At 45.1% G+C, this 24,722-nt stretch overlaps 1 protein-coding gene across 7 annotated transcripts in view; it reads right to left on the reverse strand.

Moving 5' to 3' along the window:
• DENND1B (DENN domain containing 1B) overlaps positions 1 to 24,722 on the reverse strand; it is a 135,098-nt gene that overhangs the window by 80,331 nt on the left and 30,045 nt on the right. For all 7 annotated transcript variants that reach the window (XM_036277337.1, XM_036277339.1, XM_036277334.1 and 4 more), the window contains exons 4-6: positions 8,743 to 8,792; positions 6,454 to 6,573; positions 1,847 to 1,916 (exon numbers count right to left, since the gene is read on the reverse strand). In XM_036277337.1, coding sequence (XP_036133230.1) covers positions 1,847 to 1,916; positions 6,454 to 6,573; positions 8,743 to 8,792 — 240 coding nt within the window. The remainder of the gene's footprint in view (positions 1 to 1,846; positions 1,917 to 6,453; positions 6,574 to 8,742; positions 8,793 to 24,722) is intronic.

Genomic DNA, 24,722 nt, shown 5'->3' on the forward strand with positions numbered 1-24,722 from the left:
AGCACTATTTACATTTAGTATAAATATATCTATACTTGACAAAAGTTAACTATTATAAAATATATTATCTATAGAAAGAAATTATTTAAATAATTAAATCCAAGAACAATAAAATTATATAAAAATAGCACTATGACTTTTATCAGATTATTGAAATCTCCCATTTCCTGTTTGAATTTTAAAATCTCAAATCTGGTATTTTTAAAATATTTTTTCTTTATTGATTTTTAGAGAGAGAGGAAGGGAGAGAGAGAGAGAGAGAAACATCGATGAGAGAGAACATCGAGTGGCTGCCTCCTGCACGCCCCCCATTGGGGATCGGGCCCACAACTTGGGCATGTGCCCTGACCGGGAATCGAACTGGTGACCTCTTGGTGCAGGGTCAACACTCAACCACTGAGCCATACCAGTTGGGCTCAGATCTAATTTTTAAGGAAGAACTATAATTTAAGTAAGTCTATTGTACTAAGATCCAACACAGAAGTTATCCTAAATGTTTCTTTCCTAAGTAGTGACTGGTCACTACTTGACCCACAAAAAAATGTGATGAGATAAATTATATAACATTATCTACTTCCTAGGATTTGTATAATAACAACGTATCTTGACGTGTACACTCACTTTTTCTGAATTACATATACAAATCCAGTAACAATAACTATGATAATAAATATATGATGGTAGCTTTTTAAATACATAGTTATTTTTATTCTTTCTTAAAGTGTTCATGTTAGGAGAACGAGCCAAAGAAAAGGCAACTCTTCAGGGAAGGTAACAACTAATGTTCAGGGATGTGGATCTGAGACGTGTGACTTCTCCCCAGGAGTCTTCAAATTAAATTCGGATCTCCATGAACGCGTGCAAAAGTGTGCACTCAAAACCCCCTTTTTGAAATTCTCTTTACGATGACCAAAAAAGAAGACTATAACGACTTCACCTTTTACCACTTAAACAATGATATATACTGCAGAATATTCTAGATATCAACGCTCCATATATACAAAATTCCTCTGACTTCGTGAGTTTTGTCCACATCTAGCTTTAAAAAATCCTTTGTACTTGCCTACTGTAGGTTGGGTAAGGACAACCGGAATGATCAAATCTAAATATCAGTCTAAATAGCCCGTGAGACCAGATTAAAGACAAACAAAAACCCAGATAATAACAGCATTTGGAAGGTGTGAGGAAAGGGACCCTGTATTGCTGGTGGGAATGAAGATTGTGCGGCCACTGGAAAACGTCATTTTTTGACAGTTCTTCAAAAAAGGAAACGTGGAATGACCATAGGACTCAGCAATTCTACTTCTGAGAACACTCCCCAAAGAAGTGAATGCGGGGACTCAGATCTTTGCACACCCATGATATCAGCAGCGTTGCCCACAACAGCCAGAAGGGGGAGCCACCCAAGTGTTCACCTACAGGTGGATGGGCAGGCACACCTGAGACTGTAGAACAGTCTCCAGTATGAAAAGGAAGAACATTCTGGCACAGGCTAAAAACTGGATGAACCTTGAAAACAAGCTGAGTGAAATAAGCCAGTCACAGAAGGACAAATATTGTATGATTCCATTTCCATGAGTCACATGGTGATATTCATACAGACATGAAGTTCAGGGGTGGTTGCCAGGGACTCGGGGGAGGAGAAATGGGACGGCATTGTTTAATGGGGACAGAGTTCCCGTTTGGGAAGATAGAGCAGTCCTTGAGATGACAGGTTGATTGTTGCAGAACAATGTGCTTAATGACACAGGACTGTACACTTAAAATCGTTTAAAATTGTACGTTTTATGTTATATGCATTTTTACCTCCATACAAAAAAAAAATGGGGGGAAAATCATAGCTTACCTGTTCCTTAGCCAAGTAATCTGCCAGAGTATTTAGGAGCTTGTAATAGACTTCAAACCATGGCAGGTAACTGTAAAAAAACAAACAAACAAAAAAACAGTAATAACTGAAAAATGTATACATATTATTTAGACTCAAGAAACAAGATGACAAAATAAACATTAACTTTATATTATTTCAAACAATTTGATCCTGAAGGCAGAAAAGAACTAAACCTGTGTTCTCTTTACTGTTACGGTGAAACGTTATCTATTATTCGTTTTCATAACATGATCAGAATCCAAAGTTCTACCATAAAGTGTATTTATTACTCAGGTCTATTTTATGTCAGCAGTATCTAAAATTAGTCAGTCCTGTTTCATGGTGTGCATGGTATGAGCACACCAAGAGCAAATCGAGAATAAACCACTGTAAAAAGATGCAATATGACACGAAAAACTAATTTTTACAATATACAATCTGTGTGTGTGTGTGTGTGTGTGTGTGTGTGTGTGTGAGATTTGCTGATACACTATCTGCCTGGCAAAAGAAAACCTTATTTGGAGGAAAATAATATAAACATTTAAAGATACAATCATGCCTGGCCAGTGTGGCTCAGTGGTTGAGTGTCAACCCATGCACCAAGATGTCACCGGTTCGATTCCTGGTCAGGGCACATGCCCAGGTTGTGGGCTCGATCCCCAGTGAGGGGCATGTGGAAGGCGACCAATCAATGTTCTCTCTCATTGATGATTCTATCTCCCTCTCTCTCTCCCTCTTCCTTTCTCTCTCTCTAAAATCAATTTAAAAAATTTTTTAAAAAATACAATCATTTTTTAAAATATTACTGAATTGAGTTTATAATACAATAGTATTATGTGCTTAATTAATCCAATATTCAGAAACTGATGTTTAAATAGGATGGCAAATTTCAAAATCAATATCAATACAAATAACAAAAAGCCAGTTTTAAAAACTGTAAATATTGTAAATAGCTTTTCGTTATCAAAAACAAATATTATAATTTAAAATTTACTTTGATTCATTTTGCTACATCCACGTATAACTAATTTTCATGAAAGCAAAACACTAAATCCAAAAATCAATTACACAAAATAAAACCTGTACTCTTTATTAATAAATTAAGGTGTAAGTACATTTAAAATTGACCCAAAGGTTTTAATAAACACAGAGCAGAGGGTGCAGACTGGGACATGCAGACACTGTCCAAGCCAGCCCACGAGGGTCTTTCGTGAGCTGACACACCACTGCTCTTGTTCAAATAAGTTGCCAACTTCTAAATCTGATATAATTCAGTTAAAAACGAGAATTTTAAAAAATTGAAAGAATAGGTCCTACCGGTCACACCTTCTCCACTTGGCAACGAATGTGCAATGACTTCTGTCTTGGAATGTGGCCTATTCACCCCAACTCCCCGTTGTCAGCCGCCTAACCTGCTAGTCTCATTTGTGCCCCCTGCCGGTCCCTGCAGGTAACTGAATCCACAGGCCCTGATATGCAGCCACTACTCCATAGGGCAGGAGAATGGTCTGCGGTACATCTGGGACTCAAAAAGTCAAATACCTTAGAAAGGTTCCATGACAAACTTTAAAGACAAAATGTGTAACCAAAATAGCAGATATACATGATTATATATCCATAGACTAACATAGCATAGAATAACATAGCATAACATAACATAACCTAACATATAAATACCATAAATCTTATGAACTCATCTTACGTGGGTAAGAAATGTTACTGTCATGTTTTGTTTTGTTTTGTGGTTTCTTAGATAATTTTCAAACAATGTATATTCAACGCAATTAATTTTTAACTGCTGAATAAGCCTTTCAATGGTCTATCGATGATTTAAAATACTTTTTCATTAAATTTTAGTCCCAAAGACAGTCAAAATCTATCTCTTACAGTCAACCACAAAAATCCTAGGAAGTTTTGGTTTTTTTTTAAATGTATTCTACATATTACATTGACTGAATAAGGTATGTCCTTACATTATTATAAAACTGAAAATGTCATTTCTTTAACAAAGAATAACTGACTCTCATATTCTTGTAACACTTACAGACATAAAACAAACACATTAGGACCAACTATTCTAAAGCGAAAGGCAGCAGATTCTTCAGAGGTTGCTTCTAAGATTATTTCCTTCGTGTTTCCAGGAGACACCGGCAAAGGTCAGAGACGTAGATAGGAAGTCCCGCGTCCAGCCTGCGGCCGCACGAGGACTCCCCCACACCTCGTGTTTCTACCACGGAGCCGATAAAACTTCTACATCCCAAAGTCAAAGGTTAAATAAAGGAAAGGAAATGTTGTTTGATCAAACAGTCAGGCAACCACTGAGAGAGAGTCTCAGTGATCAGCGGGAACCGAAGTCGGAATAATCAAATAAAACTAAGGAAACTGCTTTGCCTCGCCAAACCCCTCCCATGTCCAGAGGCTGCTTCTGTCTGGAAAATTGACACAAAGTGTGTAAAATTGAAACATTCTGCTTCGGAGGGACTTGCCCAGAGGAAGCGCAGGAAGGCTTGGAGTGTGGAGCGAGTTAAAGGGGCGGGGAGGGCGCTGCGGCCGGGCCCTCCTGCTATAGGGCAGTTCATGCTAAACCTGGGGACAACCTCATAGTCGCGAAATCACGCTAATCCAATTAGAGAGAGAGGTTATTTCTTGCGTTTTGGCCGGTATAGGAAAGCACTTCTAATAAAAAAAAAAAAGGTAGGATGTAAACGAGTCCTGGCGTGGGCTATTTTTGAAGTCTCGTTAAACGGGGAGAGACTGTCCCAGAAAGAGCCCAGGACACGGCTGCGGGTGCCCAATCAAAATTAAACAGCGATGTTTCCATCCGGGACCCCGAAATCCTACCACTTCTTCTAAAAAGGGAACAAAACACACGGGAATCGGCTGTATTTACTTTCAAGTCATGTAATGACGTAAACTCCAGGAGAGGGGGGAAACAAACACACGCGCACACCTGGTTTTTATAGCACTGTGTGCACATTTTCTAGCTCAGAATTCGAAGGTAAGTTTAAATTACGTTAAGTCTCACGACGGCATCATCTAGGGGTGGAGGCAAGTAGCTGGGAGGCACCGTGTGCGCTCGCCAGCTCCGACCTGCGGGAACAGATGCTGTCTGCCGTGTGTGCGCCGGTGGGGAGAGGAGGGAGAGGAAGAGGTTTGTTTCCCGTTGTGACGCCAGGCGGTGTGTGCATGAGTTCACCGTACGAGTCTTGAAACTTTTCTGACCATCTCATTTTTTTCCTCATGAGACGATCTAGACGTTCCCGGAGGAAAATTAGGAAGGACACACCGCTCCGGTCTGCGTTGGGCGAACAGGACGTGAGACTCCCCTTCAAACTCTAGCCTTTGAACGTTCATCACGAAACAAGATGAAAACGGAGCCCCTCTCCCGCTTGTTTCCCACAGGCCCCCCAGCCCCCCGGGCCCCACCGCCTGGCTTCGGCTCGAGAACCCCGCTTTGCAGCGCAGCCGCACCCCCTTTTCACGGTGCAACACGCGCTTTCAGTGCAGGTGTCACCCCGGTGAGCACGGCCCCGTCTGTGGCGCATGGAGCGCTGAGACGTGCGTTTCGGAATCCAGGCAGCCGCACGCCCCTCCCCCTCGAACAGCCATCCGAGGAAACACCACCCCGGCCCTTCGCAGGACATGGCCGGACACCCGTGCTGCACCCAAGCCCTCTCCGCCCCGTCTTAGTCACTGGGCATCGTTTGTTTCCCTGCCTGCACGTCCACAGAATCTCCCTTGGCCAATGTGCATATTCGAGTCATCGTCGAGAGTCCTATTTTCATAGACTATTTTCTAGAATCGGGATTTCTGATTCACCGAGATTTGCGAAGGGAGAGCCCTTTGGGACCCCTTCCTCCCAGCGGCCAGCAGCTCAGACGCCAGGTGCACAGACAGGGAACACCGCAACACCCGGGCACCAGGACGCAGGCGACGGAAGCAGAGGGGCTGGAGCTAAGGGGCAGGCTCTCGATGCGGCGAAGGCCCGCGGCGCAGGCCAGCCTCCCGTCGCTCTAGGGGAAGGGCTTCTGTTTTGCTAAATATTCCTGTTCAGCCAAAGGAATTAGAAACATGGATTTTATGCAAAATTTCGCTGACATGTGTCTCCTGAAATGTCTCCTACACCACGTGGCCCAATAAAACCCCTGCAGACACTGGTGCCTGGACCCCGGTCTGCAGCCTGCGCCGGGACGCGGGAAGGCCCCTCCGGGAGCGCACGTTCGGGGCGGCGGAGACACGGACACGTCTCCTGCAAGAGCTGGCGCCCTATTTACACGTGAAACATATATGTCTTCCACTCCTACCTGAATATTTAAGTTTTCAGAAGTAAACCCACACGAAATCTTGCAAAGAGCCAACTCTTTCAAGGAAAGTTCTGTTACAGGTGAATCTTTACACCTAATTGATGCTCTAAAGAGAAATACAAGGTATTTCACAGCTCACTTGGGTTTTCAGGAAATGAGCCCCAGACCAATTCCAAGCACATCGTGGGGCGGCCCACGCGTGCCCAAGGGCGGAAGGAAGCCGGGGCATCCTCGCGTCCGTCCATCCGTCTGTCCATCCGTCCGTGCCCCGGCCGCACTCACCTCAGGATGCACAAGCACATCTTCCCGCCGGCCGTGAGTCTGCAGAAGCCAAATCTCTGCTTGCTCTCGATGTCCGTCAGGACAAAGGCAAAGTGCTGGCCGACTTGATTCTGAGACACTCTAGAACACAGGAAACGGAAGAACTTAGAGCCGGGGGTCGGGATTCCATCCAGAACAGCAGAAGCAGGAACGTGTCTCTGCGCGGCGTCGGTTTTCCACGCTCCAACCAGTTGGGTCTTGGAGCTGGAACCGGGCTCCGCCACGAGAGGGTGGGAGGCTGAGCTGGCCCCGAGCCCGCAGGCATATCGCAGCTGGGCAACGCCATCCGGCCGGGCAACGCCATCCGGCCGGGCAACGCCATCCGGCCGGGCAACGCGGCGGGTCCTAGCCCTCCCCCGGGAAACGGGGCCCTGAGGCACTAGCAGGTATTTCACCAAGTCTGACGAAACGGGCAGACCGTGGGGCTGCGAAGCCGGGGTGCCAGCCTGCCTTCCCAGCGCCTCTCACTGGGCTCAGGTACAGACCGAGTCACTCTAGACGCGAAGGGCCCACCAGCCCCGTTTAACGGCTTCTTCTGTTAACATTCTCACCCAATAAAGGACCATACAAACTACTTGGCATTTCTTTTACCCTTCTCTCCCACGGCTACCTCTCCAAGGAGAATACACTTCCAAGTATGAAATAAAAAGTCAAGTTCTACAAAAAAAAAAAAAAAAAAAAGGCTTCCTACCAAGAATTTTAGCTAATTTTTTAATTTAAATGTATAGGGGTGGCATGGGTTACGAGGGTCATGTAGGTTTCAAGTGTCCATTTCTTTGATACACGACCTGTATGTTGCGTTGTGTGCCCGCCACCCAAAGTCAAATCTTCCGTCACCTTTTATTTGACAACCTTTACCCTTCCCTCCCCCCACCCCTTCCCTCAGGTCACCACCGTGCTGTTGTCTGTGTCCAGAAGCTTTAGTCTTTGCTCATTTTAGACCAAGTAGCACACCACCACAGTATCGGTCGTGCCGCGTCGCGAGATGTGACGTCAATCCTTGCACAGGACGTGTGTCCCTGTTTAAAATGCACACGTCTATTTCCCGTCACTGCCTGTGACTCTGCCACTCGCCAGCCACAGTGAGCACCTGCTCCCCTGTCCTCAGTAACATCCCCGTGACTCCTAGGCTTGGGTTTCGCGAGAGCCACAGGAATTATGTGAAAGGAACCGAGTTGCTTGGCGAGGCGGGGCCCACGCTCCACGGCTTTGGAACTGTCAGGGAATAAGGCACTTGCAGTGTTGGACACCGAGCAAAGACGCTGCTAAGTGGACAGTTTTTTACAAACCGTCCACCCTCGAAAACAAGCTCTGGTGCCCCATGTGCCCGCTGGCACCCGACGGGCCGGCAACCTTCCCTCACTCGTGAACCCTCCCCCACGGTGCCTCCTTTATTCTGCCTTCGCTGTGCACCCGAAAACCACGACGCTGGCAGGTACCACTGGTTCCCCTGCAAGGAAGGAAAACCGGGTGTCGCCCCCAGCATGGCGCATGACGAGCCATCGGCCCATCGTTCTGAACAGTGTCTTCAATACTGTCAAAGTTTCAGTTTTGACTCCTCTTTAGCCAACTGTGTTCCTGTGATCTATTTTCTTCTAGAACTCCTGCCTGCCGCAGTCCTTAAAAAAAAAACTCTGAGAACAGGGTACGAGAACCCCATGGAGAATAATAACTGGGGTGCTCTTCTGTTCCCAGGGCTGGACGCTCTGTGGAATTCCGACGGCACCCAGGTAGCACGCCAGCCCTTCAGTGGCTGTCCCGTAAAGTTCACGTCAGGAGATGTCCGGACCTGCCAGGACAGGGCCTGCAGCCGTCCGGAGAACCGCACCCCCGCAGAGCTGTGCTCGGGGACTGGCCGGCGGGTTGGCAAGGCCACGCAGATGGTCTTTTCAATTAGGGAGGGGCGGCCAGGACAGACACATCGAATTTTAAAAGGCACCACCCCAAAGCTGTGACCGGGACAGATCCCTATTTCTTTTCCTGCGAACACTCAGATGTACCTGCCGCGCAGGGGGAATCAACGCAACCTCAGGCGAGTCCTGCCCAGGCCCCCAGCGGAGGAAACTGAAGGTCCCCTGATCTCAAAGACTTCACGTGGCAACTATTGTCTCCCTCCGGGCCTCGGGTCTTGTTGTCGTTGGAGGTAATAAGGACAAAGGCAATGTCATTGTACGAACAGAAAGGGCAGTTCCTGTGCAGTGAGCCCTCAGACAGCCCAGCCCCTACAATGTGCCAGGTTTCCTACGTTACCTTTCGACGTCGAAGGGGAAACAGAACTTGGGGACACTCTGGAGCACTTCCTGCAAAGGCAAATTAAAGAGAAAAAAAATTGCTTTAGAATATTTATCAAGAGGCCTGTTAAAACTTTTTTGAGACATCTTCTAGAGAAACAAAAGGGGGGGGGATGGAGGGCTGGGGGTCGTTTCTTAAGAAAAACAGCCCAGGCTCCTAGATGAAAATAATTGATTATTAAGAAGGAATGAGGGGTGAGCCGGGCAGATTGCGGAGACAATGCCAGGAGGCCCCAGGAGGCAGAGGCCTGGCCTGAAGGGTATTAACACCCTTCACATCCCCGCCGGGGTCCCCTCAACAAGGCCATATGGATTTTACAAGAAGCGCCACACCATATGGGGAGGCTACTGGTCCCACAGACTAGCCACGGGGACTTCTGACAGATCCTGGCTCAGACATAGAAATGTTGTTTCAATTAAAATGCAGGCAGAGCCAAGGGGATGGGGAGAATGAATGACCGGGAGGTATAACAACCCTCCGCGTCCCCCAGGAAAACGGTTTAGAAAGAGACTTCTGTAGCGAAAGGGGCACGTTTATACGATTCAACTCTTGGTAAATTCAGCGACAGGAAGGCTAAGTTATAGCGCGAATAAAACCCTGAAATGCGCATCTAAAAATGCGCCTTTATCTTTAAAACAACACGGCTTCCATGCCACACCTTAAAAATTGCCTGACACGAAGAGCCACGTTTGAATTCAGCGTAGAAAAGGGCCTGGTTGGTTTGGAGACCTGTGGGGGTTTCGCAGCCGTTCTAAGGTCGCTTGTGCATCGCTCAGAAATCACACACACATTCTCGGCAAGAACAAAATGCAGGTAATTGTCAGCCACGGGGCCCCAAACAGAGAAAGATCTGTTTTGTTATCTGTGAAAAACCACCGAGATGAACTCTGGTCCTTAAATTAAACTTCGGGATTGAAGATCACATCGTACCAGTTCGGTCGGGTGATTTTACAAGACAAAGCAGAGATGGACGGAGCCTTTTTCTGTTGAAAAGCAAAGGGAGGCAGAGTCTTAACAAAGTAGTCAGCCCCCCCCCCAAAAAAAAACTACCTTGCCCATCGCCTCTTTACCAATAAAACTGACATCCAGACAATCATCAATACTTAAATATTTAAACCCTACACAGAGACCCGGGCGTGAGGGTTTCGAAGCACAAGGCTCCAAAGGAAAATAAAATATTGTAACATCCCGATCTGGTTCGGGCGCCACCGACGCTGGGCGCTGGGGCAGGAGAAAAGCATCCTGTAAACAGGTGACTTCTGTCTCCAGGGCGGGGCGCCCACTTGCTGGGGAACAAAGACCTTCCAGAGCAGGACCCCACCCTCGGGAAAGCTAACTGCGCTCCTACTGACGATCCTGTGCTAAATGGCACTAAAATCCGGGCGACACTTGAAATTCCTTCAGCTGGAAAGGGTGCACCGCACCGGGAACAGTCCTGCGGCCGTCGCGAACCCTCATCTGTGCTACAAAAGGGAAGCCATTCAGCACCCTTCCTACACACACGAACACCGCCCAGATAACTCCCCGCAAAGGTGCTCGCGCCATCCCCGTGACGATCGATCGATCGGCGGACACAAAATCCATTGTCTGCTTCTAAATGTCCCCCAAATTATCCATCTATTTCACATCCGTTTGAAGCCTCAAATGAAGGAGGTTTTCCCTTCGTGGCTCCATCGCTCACGCACAACCCCCCTCCTGCCACCAGCAGCACAACCTTCTGCAAGCAGCCTCTGCTCGCTTCCCAACTGCCAGAGCGCCCCTCGGGGGACAAGTCTTTAAACCTCCGCACTCTTTAAAATTCAACCAGCCAGCAGGTCTATAGACTGGTGTCTAAACAGCACAGACAAAAAATCCTCTCTCAGCTTATGTCAGTGACAAAGCACCTCAGCGGTTGACTGTTTCTCCCCTGACAGTGTGCGCTGGGTTTACACAGATCAATAGATGGAAGCCCCACCTAGCTCCCGTGGGCTTAGTTTTCTTCCTTAATTACAGGTGCTATTCAGACTGGAGAGAGAGAGGCAGAGAGAGAGACCGACTGAGTTGGAGGGAGGAGTAAGATGCATGCAATTAGTTTAGTTTGGGGGGATCCTTTTAGCAATAATGTTAATTACAAATTGTACTTTTGTATTTATTGGAAGTGGTTATAAAGTCTGGTATTTCCACCGGAGTGTTTTGGATCACACTTGAGCGTGCGCGCGCGCACACACACACACACACACACACTTCTAGGCTGGCACCCATAGATTATGTAAAAGATTTAAGGTAATACTCGTCCAACGTTATTGTCCCATTTCCTACAGCCTTTTGTTTTTTTACAAAAACGCCTCATTTCTTTAGCCCAGAAAAATTAATTGAGCTTTCAAAATCCTCTTAATCCTCTGAAATATTTTATTTTTAGGCAGAAAGAACACACGAACAAACACTGTTAAAAATAAAAATAACAGAAAGGAGGAAATGGAATATAAATTATGAACAGCAGAACGCAAGGGGCAGTAACACATCCACCTGCGTGTGTCCCACAGACAACACGACTACACCCAGGAAAACGACAGAACGAGGCTGATGAAAACACACACGGCGCCCTTGGTCCCGCAGCGGTACCAATGAGAATTATGACCAAGTTGGTGGCGGAGGGGGGATTACATCTTCACCCCAGGAGGCTGCCCTTCAGCACTATAAACTGATCAAATGACAGGGAAACATGCATTTAAGAATCTACTTTTTTTTTTAAGCTACAATATGTAAAGTTTACCCTCTAAGTGTAGTTCAACAACTACAAAGGTCCTCACATTTCTCTGAGGAAAATCTAAGAAGAACCGAGACATGGCATGGTTGATGTCAGTGATGGTTTTGCTTCTCCCCTGCCCTGCCCCGAAACCCTGGTGTCTCCGCTCTGTGTCCTCTCGGCCACACCCAGCGAGCCACCTGCCTGGCCCCTCCCGGTGATACCCATTGTTTCAGCCACAACGACCAAATCTCTCCGTCTTCTGCTCTAGACGTTTCTATGACCTCCAGGGTTATGCATCCAACTACTCACTACGATCAATTTCTGAATATTCCCTGGAAATTCAGAGCGTACAAAATAATAAGAAGAAAGATCAATGAGAATAACAGCTGGTTCTTTGAAAAGATGAACAATCTGGACAAACCTTTAGCTAGACTCACCAAGAAAAACAAGAGAGGGCTCATGTAAATAAAATCAGAAGTGAAAGAAGAAAAGTTGCAACTGCTACAACTGAAATACAATAGTCATGAGTCTGCTAGGAACAAATATACTCCGACCAATGAGACAACTTAGAAAAAAATGGGTAAGTTCCTAGAACATGCAGTCCTCCAAGACTGAATCACGAAAAAGAGAGACTATCTGAACAGACCTATTATTCGTAAGGAGACTGAATATTTTGTATCAAAAAACTCCCAACAGACAAAAAAAAAAAAAAAGCCCAGGACCAGATGTCTTCACTGGTAAATTCTACCAAACATTCAAAAAAGATCTAATACCCCTCCTTCTCAAATTCTTCCCCCCAAAAAATGAAGAATAGAAAATACTCCCAAACTCAATTTATGAGGCCAGCATGACCCTAATACCAAAATCAGACAAAGACAACACACAAAAAGAAAATTACAGGCCAATATCCCCGATAAACACAGACACAAAAATCCTCAACAATACATTAGCAAGCTGAATTCAGCAGTAATTCAAAGGATCATACACCATGGTCAAGTGGGATTTATTCCAGGGATGCAAGGATGGTTCAACATCCACAAATCATGATCCCTCCCCCCCCCCCCCCCGAAGAAAAACAAGGAAGCTCTGAGGGCTGAAAGCAAGAGAGAACGTGACAGGCTGGAATTTTAGGCAGATCTCTCTGCAGCACGGACTTTGAAAGGCTAAGACGAAGGCTAGGAAGCCGGACAGGAGGCCTTGGTGATCATCACTGGAGTGAGGCAGTGGCAGGTGCGGCAGGAATGCAGAGAAGGGCGCAGGAATGCAGAGAAGGGCGCACGATGGAGATCGATGTGGGAGTCGGAATGGAGACACCCAGGAGAGAGCTGGACGGACATCTGGTGCTGCAGAGACAGAGTCGGCCCCAGACCGAGGGGGGCGCTGATGAGCAGACATGGAGCAGTAAGAGCGAGGCCTGTTTTATCCTCAACTGCGATGGGAGACCAATATGCTTCTTCACCTTTTCACACTCCCCTCAACGAGCAACTTGACGATAACCCTCCCAGGTTATAAAAGCACTACATTTTCTCAGACAAGGATGAAAACGTCCTAACTTCATTTTTCTAATGATTTTTGTTTTGTTTTGTTTCTCATCCTCACCCAAGGACATTTTTGCATTTATCTTCAGATAGAGTGGGAGGGAGAGAGGGGGGAAGAGAGAGAGAGAAACATTGATGTGAGAGAGACATATCCACTGGCTGCCACCTGCATGACCCCAACCGGGGCCGGGGACAAACTGCAACTGAGGTACGTGCCCTTAGTGGGAACTGAACCCGGGTCTCTCTGGTCCACAGGCCAACACTCTAACCGCTGAGCCAAACCGGCCAGGGCTGTCCTAATGATTTGTACTAAGAGAGGTTACAGAGTGTCCAGCCACTTCTGGTATTATCATTCCACTACATTGTCAGTCAGGGTCCAGCGATCAGTAGAGTTAGTAGCAAACCACAAAGTCCTAGTTGTTACAACGGGCATGATCAGTGAGAACAAAAGGCACCTCCAAATCCTTGAGGGCTTCTTCAACTTTAGGGTTCCCCTAATGCCTAACCAGTGCCTGACACAGTCATCATGCCCTAGGGGGAAAAAATTCCGTTGAGCTCATATAAAACGACACGGTTTCAACACCATCAGAATCCGTTTGCCTTGGTAGACGGTTCAAGTAACTGTGATTAAAGAGCTATCTTTTTTATCATCTTAAATAAAGATGTGATAACATAAATGCTTACTCTGTGACCTGAGCACTTGACATATATTAGCTCGTGTAATTCCTACCCAAGTTTTATTCCCTTTAATACGTGGGGTGGTGGGGGGGACAGAGGTCAAAGAAACAAAGTAACTTGTCCAACAGCCAGAAAATGGTAGAGTTGGGATTTGAATTCTAGCTGAAGCTTCTAACCATCATTCCCTGCCCTGTGGATTTTCCTTACTTTGTTTTCATGTAGGTTCTAGTATCTAATCAGCAGATGCCTGAGGCCAAAAAATTCCCTGAGGCCAAAAAAAAAAACCAACAACCAACCAAAAAACACAATACTCCTATGTTTATGCTTGTTTAGTACTACTGACAATAATAGATTTACAGTAAAAACATAAATCTAACTGCTTTCAAATGATAGACTTCAAAATGAGGGCTTAGGCCGGCCAGTGTGGCCCAGTGGACTGAACATCATCCCATGGCTGAGGGGTCCCGGTTTAATTTCTTTTCAGGACACATGCCCGGGTTGCAGGCTCGATCCCCAGCAGGGGGTGTACAGGAGGCAGCCAATTGATGTTTCTCTCTCCCATAGATGTTTCTCTCTCTCTCTCTCTCCCTTCCTCTCTTTCTAAAAATCAGTAAAAACATATATATTTTTTTTAAATGAGGGCTTGTCCAACCAGTGTGGCTCAGTGGTAGAGCATCAATCCGTGCACCAAGAGATCGTTGGTTCGATTCCAGTCAGGGCACATGCCCAGGTTGTGGGCCAAATCCCCAGTGGGGAGCATGCAGGAGGCAGCCAGTCGATGTTCTCTCTCATCGATGTTTCTATCTCTCTCTCCCTCTCCCTTCCTCTCTCTCTAAAATAATAAAGGAAGAAATAATTTTTAATGAGGGCTTAAGTTGATTCTTTTTCACAGGTGAGCCAACTACCAAGTAATTCAATCTGAAGCATTATCATTTGAAGTAGGAAACAGTCGTGTGTTACACATCTGAATGAGGGTCCTACCAGAACCAGTAAATGATAATAGAGGACACCCGCCGGATGATGTTACCCAAAAAATAACAGTAATCGGAGAACTTAGTGCTGTCTTTGGTGGTCAAAGACATGAAAAACTGTAGCTCACATGGTAAACAGTCTGAGCTCAGGTTTACCTTCAGGGATTCTAATCAATGAAGTGTGCTCGCCATTTTTATCCCCTTTAAATAAAAGCAGGGACAAGTCCTTAGTAATTAAAATAAAACGTTATTCAGATACGGTCAGCACACAGGACAAACAAATGAAGAAGCCAGGAACTCCGATTTTTTCTTTAGGTGATCTTAAATTACACAAGCTTTTTTCGTTCATAAAAAATGTACATGCCCGTTATTTTTAATATGTCCCACGACAATTAAATTTGAAGTCCTAAGTGTGTTTTTTTAAATGAGTGCCTTGAAATCCTAAATAAGAATATTGTGAGCTATCCTGTTACAAACGCATCTGCCCAGCCATTATAGGACATCCACCTGTTGGAAGAGAAATTGAGTTCACACTCCCTGCTGACGTCATCGTTGGCCTCTGGCTGAGATTACAAACAAAGGTGCCAATTTGGGGCTCAGGTCTTAGAATGCAGAACTTTCTCTGAGAAACTGAACTTGGAACACTGTTTCTTTTCACACAGAAAGCCACCAAACAGGTCTCGCCAAATAGCAACTTGTGTTTTTCACCGTCTAGCCTGGTGAAACTTTGGCATAAATGACCTTAAAGAGAAAAACACAATTTCCTGAGCCTCTTGCAAAGGACTTCACTCAGTCAGCCAGAAATTATGTACAGACAGAAAGTGCTAAACTTTCTCAGTGAAGAGTTGACAACCCTCTTGAATAAACTATCTCATACCTTCTGTTTATTTTTATATTATTATATTTGGATGTATGAAAAATAAGGAGTAATTGAAAAAAAAGGGGGGGTGACTTATTTGTCAAAGCAGACTGAGGGAGCCCTGGAACGGGAGAGTCAACCATCGGTCAGCTAAAAAGTAAAATTAAAATAGTTCTTCCTTTCACTGAACATCTTGGAAGTTCACTGGACCTTCAAGTCGTCAAGTCTTCAAGTCTTCTGCTGCTTCTTGTTCAGTATTCTCAGTCTGCAGTGATTTCTAATGTCCACAATTTTAAATATAGGTTTTTATTTATTTTAGAGAGAAAGGAAGGCAGAGGGAGAGAGGAACACTGACCAGCTGCCTCCTGTGCGCCCCTTCCTGGCGAAGGAGCCCACAACCCGGGTGTGCGCCCTGGCCGGGAATCGAACCGGAGATCTCTCAGCGCACTGGATCATCCAGGGCTCTGATTTCTACTCTTTTCCAGCCATAATATGTGGCTTCCCCGGCATGTGTAACACCACTCACTCAGCTAACTTGTGTTTGCTCAGGACTACCATCTATGATACCCTTGGGACGGAAAAGGAGAAGACCTGTCCCAACCCAGGAGGCCCCGGTTTCCGACCCAGCGTCCCCCGCTTACAAGCATCTCCCAGAGATGTCTGCATCCATTTTCTCCGGCTCCCCATCTCTGCCCTTTCTTTTTAGGCTACTCCATGACTCCTTCTCCATCAGCCTTCTCCTCTGGTGTTCTCCAGAGCTCTGGCTTCAGCCTCAGCTCCCTGGAGGGGGATCTACTCTCCCCGCTACACATAAGGGATCGACTCTGGGCTCTCCAGGCAGGGGTGAGGCTTGAGCTACTTCCTACTGGGTGACACATCATCTCATCCTCTCCTGAATGCCAGTCATGCTTCCTGCCACTCGGAAGACATCCCCACCAGAATCCCTGCACCTGCAACACCGAAAACATCCTCCTCCGTCAAATTACAACTCTCCACCCAAACGTCTTTGCGCCGTGCTGTCACACCAACTCCTTCCCAATCTCTTCCCAAACGTCAGAATCGGCACGGACTCTTCTCTCCAGCCCACAAGCACACCGGAAACCAGTCAAACCCACGGCACCTGCATCTGTGCTCGAGAGCACGACCACTCGGGAACGCCTGTTGCCTTTTCTGGTCGAACAGGCTGCGGATAAAGACGTATGTTGCCACCTAGTAAGATGACCAAGAGAAGCTGCCAAGTCATCACTTGTCTAAAAGAACACGCAAGAGTCAACGGGTAACTATGTATCGGAACAACTAGGTTATAAGAGTAACAAAGTCATTCATATTTCAAAGAGAGTGTTCACCATCGCTTTAGTTAAAATTCTTACTATGTAACAAACACGGAGTTAATTTCTACAATTACACCTACTGAAAGGTTAAACATGAATCTGATCTCGTGGACTGCTTGCAATATTTCCACGGCGTATCACCCCGCACATTACGTCTTTAAGATTTAACAAGTCTCACATCCGCAAAGCCCATTAAAATGCACATATTTTATCTCACTGCAAAGGAAAACAGACCCAGTAAATAATGCTGTTAATCTGGCCTTCTTTCGCTCTCCCTTAACACACAAATGCACCCTTTTTCTCCAAACCCAGCAGCTGGGCATGAAAGGAGAGATTTCCAATGATCACTTCTGCATCATATTCCATCATCTTTTCATCCGTGTTCCTGGCTTTCCTTTGAGCCCCGTTCTTTCGCAAGGGGTCTCTTTTTAGATCCATCCATATTTCCATAATCCACACTGCCGTCCCCTCCTCCCCTCCCCAGGGTGGACGAACCCCCACCTCCACAACCAGGGCTTACAACAGTCATTAAGCCTGGCAACAATCACGGCGCGACAAAAGAACGGGGAGGACGCGGTGCCATATGTTGATCGAGTTCCACATTTTCAGCTCAGGGAGAATATTTTTTAAACTTCAAAATCGTAAGAGTGCCGTGCCCTCCTCGCTGCTCATTCATTCTCCCCTTCTGCAACTCAGGCTTTAAGTGTAAACATCAGCAGACAGCCAGACAATAGTACTTTAGAAAGAGCGTCTCCATTCACAATGCTCTGTGAGGGGGCGGAAATGGGGAAGACCAAAGTAAAAGGTAAGAGACGAGGCAGTTTATGGGTCGTGACTGATTCTGGTAGCCCACAAACCTTAGGAAAACCTATTCCTAGGAAGAAATTTCCCTAAAGGACATTTTAAACGCAGAATACGGTTATAATAGGCAAAATTATTTCCAAGTAACATACTTGGTGTGAATAAATATTGACTTTATGCCAATTTTTAAAGATTTTAATTTTTTCATCAAGTGGCACCTGAAAATGCTGTTCTTGTTTCCGTCCTGCGTTTTATAGTTAAATAACTTGAACTTCTATTTCAGAAAGACTCCTCATGCCCCAAATTACATTTAACTTTTTTCTCCTGAGTTAGGAAAAATTGCTTCTGCTTCATCAGCCTGTGTTACGTCACCTTGAAAAACATTATTTTTCAATGTTTTTCTAGCAAAGATTTGGAACTCTTTTTAAGACTAAATTTCAAATGTACATATCAAATGTTTACTGCGCGATAAACAGTAAGTCTTTGCGTAACTGCATTTATCTCTTTAAATCTGAATCATCTATTATTTAATATCTATAGGCTACTGAGTAACATCAGACCTTCAGGATTGATGGGAAGCATTTGCATCATTATTATCATTTCACTGCATTAAAAATAAGAACCTCACCTCTAAGAGCTTATTAAAGTAAAACCTGTCCACCCCTTCAGGAGAAAATTAAGATCAGTTTTTCAGGGGTTTTCCAATTTTATTGGCTGAAATGTGTGTGAAAATGTTCTTTTCAGTAGGAGTTTGTTAGACTACACAGTTCTGTTTTCCAAGAACATTTCTAACACAAAGCAAAATTTCTCAAATATCACTGTTTTTCCAAATTAGTTTCCCTGTTTGCAATAAAATTTTAAAAGTAGTAAATATAAGACAGCAGGCAGGTAAAATAAAAATGTAATCACACTTTATCTTGAGTTTCCTAATACTACATCTGCAAAAGAAAGAAATCTTGTCTATATAAAGATGGATAAAGAGAGAAATATAACTATAATGATCATCGTAGATTTAATTTTCAGCACTTTCCCACATGCTTGCATTTATAATGTTTTATTCTGATTCTTCATTTGTAGACACAAGAATGTACAAAATATATAACACTATCTGAAACAGATTGAAAAGAAAGAGTGGATATTTTAGGGTTATTAAGAGAGATCACTGATACAATCTTGAATAGGAAACAAAGTATACAGTCATGATATAACTATAATCCTCTGACACCAGCATCTCTCTTTACAAAAATTTATTTCATTAAAAATGAAAAAATCCATTTGCTTAGAAATAGGTGTGTTTACATCATGTCTATACTAGTAGGGGCAGGGAGATAAAAGTTAACCCCCACACCTCAAACATGGGTTCAAGACATGTAATTCATTTCATTTAGAAAAACAATAGTTGATACAGGATACAGTTAAATTACGTATTTTTTTTCTTGTGTACGATGTAATCGACTTGTAGTTAAAAACGACAGAATGAAGTCCAAACAAGCAAAAGAACATTTTGTAAAAGCACATATACACCACCGTTTAAATAGCTATTTTGAAAGTAGTAAGATTTAATAAATTATTTCCCAATATTTTAGATCTTCTCTATGACGTACGCAAGAAGAAAAAATGTTTAATTGTCCAGCTATCGATCCACCTCAATTTCAAATTGTGAAAGATTTCCTTCATTCTGACCCTTTAAAATCATGAAAAGAAAAAAATATATATTTGCTTCAGTCCAATTTTTTTTTTTTTTTAAGTCTTTCATCGTTCCCAGACGTAACTGGAAAGACAGAGTGCGCAGCCCGGGCTTACTGAGGGTGTCCTCTCTGGGAGAGATTCTTGTTCAGCGAGCCGGGCCCCGGCCCTCTGAAGGGCGGACGTGAGCTGCTCTCTGGAGCTGGGAGCCCCCGGGAGAGGGGCCGAGGCCTGGCGGGCAGGCGGCACCCTCACAGCTGTGGGAGAAGGTCCCATTCTCACCGACTAGGAACTTGGACAGGTTTTGTAAACCTTGAGAAGAGAAGGATTTACCAAGGTTAGAGGCAGTACACGTGACGTCTAGGACAGATACTCTCTTGGGCCTGGTTTCCTAGACTTAGGATAACAAACAGAGACTTCTGAAAAGTCCAATCTGAAATTCCGCAGGGAAACTTCTAGAAGGAAGTTCACGGTGTGGATGCCGTGAGCGCTCTACGCAGGTGGCGTGCTCCGGACATGGGGGTTACATGAGCACACTGGCCGCACCGATGTAAGCCATCAGCTCAAAGCCAGTGGGACTTTTCTGATCGGTGTTTGGTCTAGAATAATCTTCCTTCGATAGTATTTTGGTTGCAGGAGCAGGAGGAAGGCTATAAGGAAAAATTATGAGAGATTGAAACGGACCAAAGATGATGGACTGTCTTCAGTGAGAACGAGCTATGGGCTGATGTACTCTTCCAAGGACTCTTCGTGTCCTGTGTTATGACCTGTGAGTTGCAGATAAACAGTAGCACTGCAAACGATACCTGTCACAGACATGCCTGACGGAGGGCCACCTGGTTCCCTCCCCACCCCACCAGGCAAGGAAGCTGCTTGTATTCCCATCGGTGCACTTGTTACAGCATTCCTGGTTCACCTTTTACCCTGCGGCACTGTCCCGGGCGGGTGTGGCTCAGGGGACTGAGCGTCATCCAGGGACTGAGGGGGCCCGGACTGATTACTGGTCAGGCCACATGCCCAGGTTTGGGGCTCAATCCCCAGTAGGGGGCGTGCAGGAGGCAGTTGGTCAATGTGTCTCTCTCACATCAGTGTCTCTCTCTCTCCCTCCCTCTCTCTCTAAAAAAATCAAATACGTATTTTTAAAAAAAAACATTGTGGTACTTTGAACGCTCCTTTGATCAGGTTGTAATATTTTACTGGTATGCTCATTGATGAATAGGTTAAAAATCACCTTCAACAAAAATAAAATCTTACACACATCTGTATTAGTCATAATTTTATCTTTTTTACAAAAGCATCCCTTATTACGAGTCCCCAAGACAGTCTAGTGGGGTAAATAGAAAGTAAAGGGATGATGGATCTAATCAGAGCCGTAATGTGAGAAACATAAAATGCGAAGGGAGCTCCCAGGAGGTCCATTCAGTCCAGACCTGGGACATAAAAAAAAAAAAAAAAAAGGCTCCTTGGAGGAAATGACTCTAAGCCAAGACAGAGGACAGGCCAAGGGGGTTGTGAACAGATTAGCACTTCAAACAGAGACTCGCGTGGTCAGGGACAGAATGTGAATGGATGGCGTGTAACAGACACGGGGGTTCACTATGAAACACGCGCATGTTTTCACAGAGAAGGGAAAGGGAGAGGGAGGAACAGAGGTTAAAGGTGTCCGCAAAGGACTTGATCCCACGGAGAAGGTTGGGCTTTATGTGGAAGGTGCCAAGGGGGAGTCTTAAGTTTGAGTAAGTCTTTGGACCACAGCTCTGCGGTCACAGTCTTGGGTTCGGAATAGTGTTCTGACACCTACTAGTGTGACTCTGGCCGTGTAAAATACATACGCTGTGGTTCTGGAAAGTGGGAATTAGTCGTCCCGTCGCTCACAGGGGTCCTGTGAGTTCCATGGGCTAATATGGGGGTTTACAGAACTGCCCCGCACGTTGGAAGAGACCAACGATAGCAGTGGTCGTAGCAGGAGGACTGGTCTCTTTTTATCCTCACCCTTTTGCATTTATCTTCAGAAAGAGCAGGAGGGAGAGAGGGAGGAAGAGAGAAGAGAGAGAAACATTGACATGAAAGAGACACATTGAGTGGTTGCCATCCACATGACCCCAACTGGGGCTGGGGACAAACTGCAACTGAGGTACGTGTCCTTAGCAGGAACCGAACCCGGGACTCTCTGGTCCAGGGGCCGATGCTCTAACCGCCGAGCCAAACTGGGCAGGGCAGGAGTACTGGCTGGTCTTTTAAACAGATCATTCTATTGTCTGCTAGAGCATCCTAGCGATGCTGTGGAGAACACACTACACAGAGATCAAAGTAGAGGTGATACATAGGATTTCTTTGGATTAAGTAACACATGGCTTTCAAATGATAAAGATACTGAGAAAAATTATGATGATACATTTTTTTAAAAGGGATGAAGCAGGTGTGGCTCAGTTGCTTGAGCATCATCCTGTGCACCAAAAGGTTGCAGGTGCAGTTCCCAGTCAGGGCACATGCTCAGGTCGCAAGTTCTGACCCAGTTCAGGGTTCATGAGAGAGGGAACGATCGATGTTTCTCTCTTGCTCTGATGTCTGTCTGTCTGTCTCTCTCTCTCTCTCCTTTCCTCTGTATAAAATCAAATTAAAATACTTTTTTTAAAAAGGGGCTCAAAGAAGGGAGTAGGATTTCCATGCGTGTTGCAAGCATAGCAACAATGTAGCTTAGTTGTTACCCGCTCGGGCCTTGGAGGTCGACATACTCGCCTTCAAATCTGAGTGCTGCCTCTTGCAAGCAGTGTGATTCCAGGCAACTTTCTTACACACACCGAGTCCGAGGACACCACCAGTGCTGGGAGAACTGGGAGACGAACTGAATGACACGCCGAAAGCACCTGGTTCAGAGCCCAGTGCACGGCAAGCGCTCAAGGAGCAGGTCGCTAAGGATGAACCACGAGGCCGGCTCGGGCCCAGCAAGACCGCGGCTACTCAGGGAGGAGCGACGGTTGGCACCGAAAAGGGGTAACAGGTGAGAAGAACGAGAAACGCACAGAGGGTGTTGTGTCACCAAGAAGCACCGAGCAGAACCGTCCTTCAAGGCCGTGGCTAGAGTCCCATATAAAGTTTGGTTTCTTCAGTCACAAAGTCACGTCATTAGACACAGCGGTAGCTGAAGCTTCTCTCAGCTCTGACCTTCAAACGGTCGATGAGAACTGCCGTGAACGAGAATCCTGGGTGAGGAAGGTCCCGCCCCATGACAGGGCTAACTGCTTTAGTGTTTTACTAAGCATGTGAGGGCTTATTAATGTCCCACTGACCTCACGAGCATGGAAAACAAAGCAACGATTCAGCCCCAACTAGAAAATCCCCATCAGCACTGCATCCGTCAGAGCAGAACAGCAGCGTGGGTGTCCCCGAGAAGTTCCCTGCCCCGGGCTCCATGAGCACACTGTCACCCTGTGTGAACCAAGTCAGGAGTCTTCGCATCCCCCAGGAGTTCTCGGGGCAGTTTAAGAGATGGAGACCACACACACGCGCACACGTGTGCACACATGCACACACGCACCCGCACACACACATGCACACGCACAAAGACGTGGACAGGAGGTTTGTTCTTGGGCCAGTGGATGGAGAGGGGAAGACAGAGAAGAACAGTATTTCAAAAGGGTAAAATGAGTCAGTAAGACTCTAGCCTAATGGTCCAGGACTTGGGGACAAACCTGATAAAGCTTCCTATGCCCAAACCACGTCCTCACTGTAGGGACATCTTTGATTTCCTTGAGATATTTATAATTCTATTCTTTCTGTAAAGGGCTAGAAATAGATTAAGAGTGTACACCCCATTCTTTTTTTTTTTCTTTAATCTTCACCTGAGGACTTTTTTTTTTTTTTTTTACATTTATCTTCAGATAGAGCGGGAGGGAGAGAAGAAGAGAGAGAGAGAAACATTGGTGTGAGAGAGACACATGGACTGGTTGCCACCCACACGACCCACTGGGGCCGAGGACAAACTGCAACCGAGGTACGTGCCCTTAGCAGGAACTGAACCCGGGACTCTCTGGTCCGCAGGCCAATGCTCTAACTGCTGAGCCAGACCAGCCAGGGCCTCACCCCTTCTTATGTGAAAGAACAGTCATGAATGGCACTGGACCCAACTGACAGTCAACATGCCCACGTAACTGCATTTTCAGTATCATCTCCTGGTCTTGTATTCTGATCTCAAAATCCTGGGTTTGTCTAATGGTTTCTGAATGAACTGCTTTAAACAGAGACTTGTATCAGCCTTTATTTTTATAAATTATGAAAATTATATCTGTGAATTTTGCATATGGTTAAATGAGTACTATTATAATTTTATCATTTTAACAGTGACGAGGATTGTTTTATTCCATTTTCTGAAAACAACTAAAAGGAATTTGCTCTTCATTTTCCAGAAAAAGTGCTAATTTCTGTCAAAATTAAAATTTGTTATTTTAACCATATGTTATATAATTCACTTTAAAATAATAAATCTATAATATACATTTTTAAAGACTGTTCTGGTTATGTACATCATGTCAAAATAATTCATCAGCATGGTCAGACAAAACACTGAATGGATAGAAGAAGACTATAATTTAAAGTACAAATGGAGTAAACTCATTCTGAAGTCTCATTTTCTTTTAAGAAAATAAAGCTATAGATTAGAATCATTTAAAAATAAGAAAATGCCTTTTTTCTTTCTTTCTTTCCCACTGATTTAGAAAGAGAGAAGAAGGGAGAGAGAGAGAGAGAAACATCAATGCAAGAGCAAAACATTGATTGGCTGCCTCCTACTGGCTGCCCCCTGCAGGGGATTGAACCCAAATACCCAGCCCACACCCTGACCAGGAATAGAACTGGCAACTCTTTGGTGCACAGGACGTCACCCAATCAACCGAGCCACACCAGAAGGGCAAAAAAAAGAAACAAACAAAAAAAACTGTCAATTCAATTTACAAATGTAAATAATTCAGACATTGCTGTTACAACCACTTGTTTACAGCAGTCACTAGTTCCTTCTAAGTAGACAGAAATACTAGGAGGGTAGTACACCAAGTATGACATTGGTGGGTTTTTTGATGGGAAACTTTTAAATGTTTCCAAATACAGATCCCATAAATAGATTTTAAAGAGTGTAAAACTAGGATAAAACTGAATCTCCAGTTCCTGTTAGTTTCATTATGAGGACTTCTTCATCACCCATCTATGGGGTAACCGGACAAGATTTTCCACGTATATTCTGTGCACATGGCCTCTGTTCTCTAAGTTGATGAAGACAAAATACAGAGAGCAATTCATGTGTAGTAATAGCAGCAGTAACCGCAGTAATAATCATAACACTCCAATTGTAAA

The sequence above is a fragment of the Molossus molossus genome, unplaced genomic scaffold, assembly GCF_014108415.1.
Source record: "Molossus molossus isolate mMolMol1 unplaced genomic scaffold, mMolMol1.p scaffold_m16_p_23, whole genome shotgun sequence".
Taxonomy (NCBI): Eukaryota; Metazoa; Chordata; class Mammalia; order Chiroptera; family Molossidae; genus Molossus; species Molossus molossus.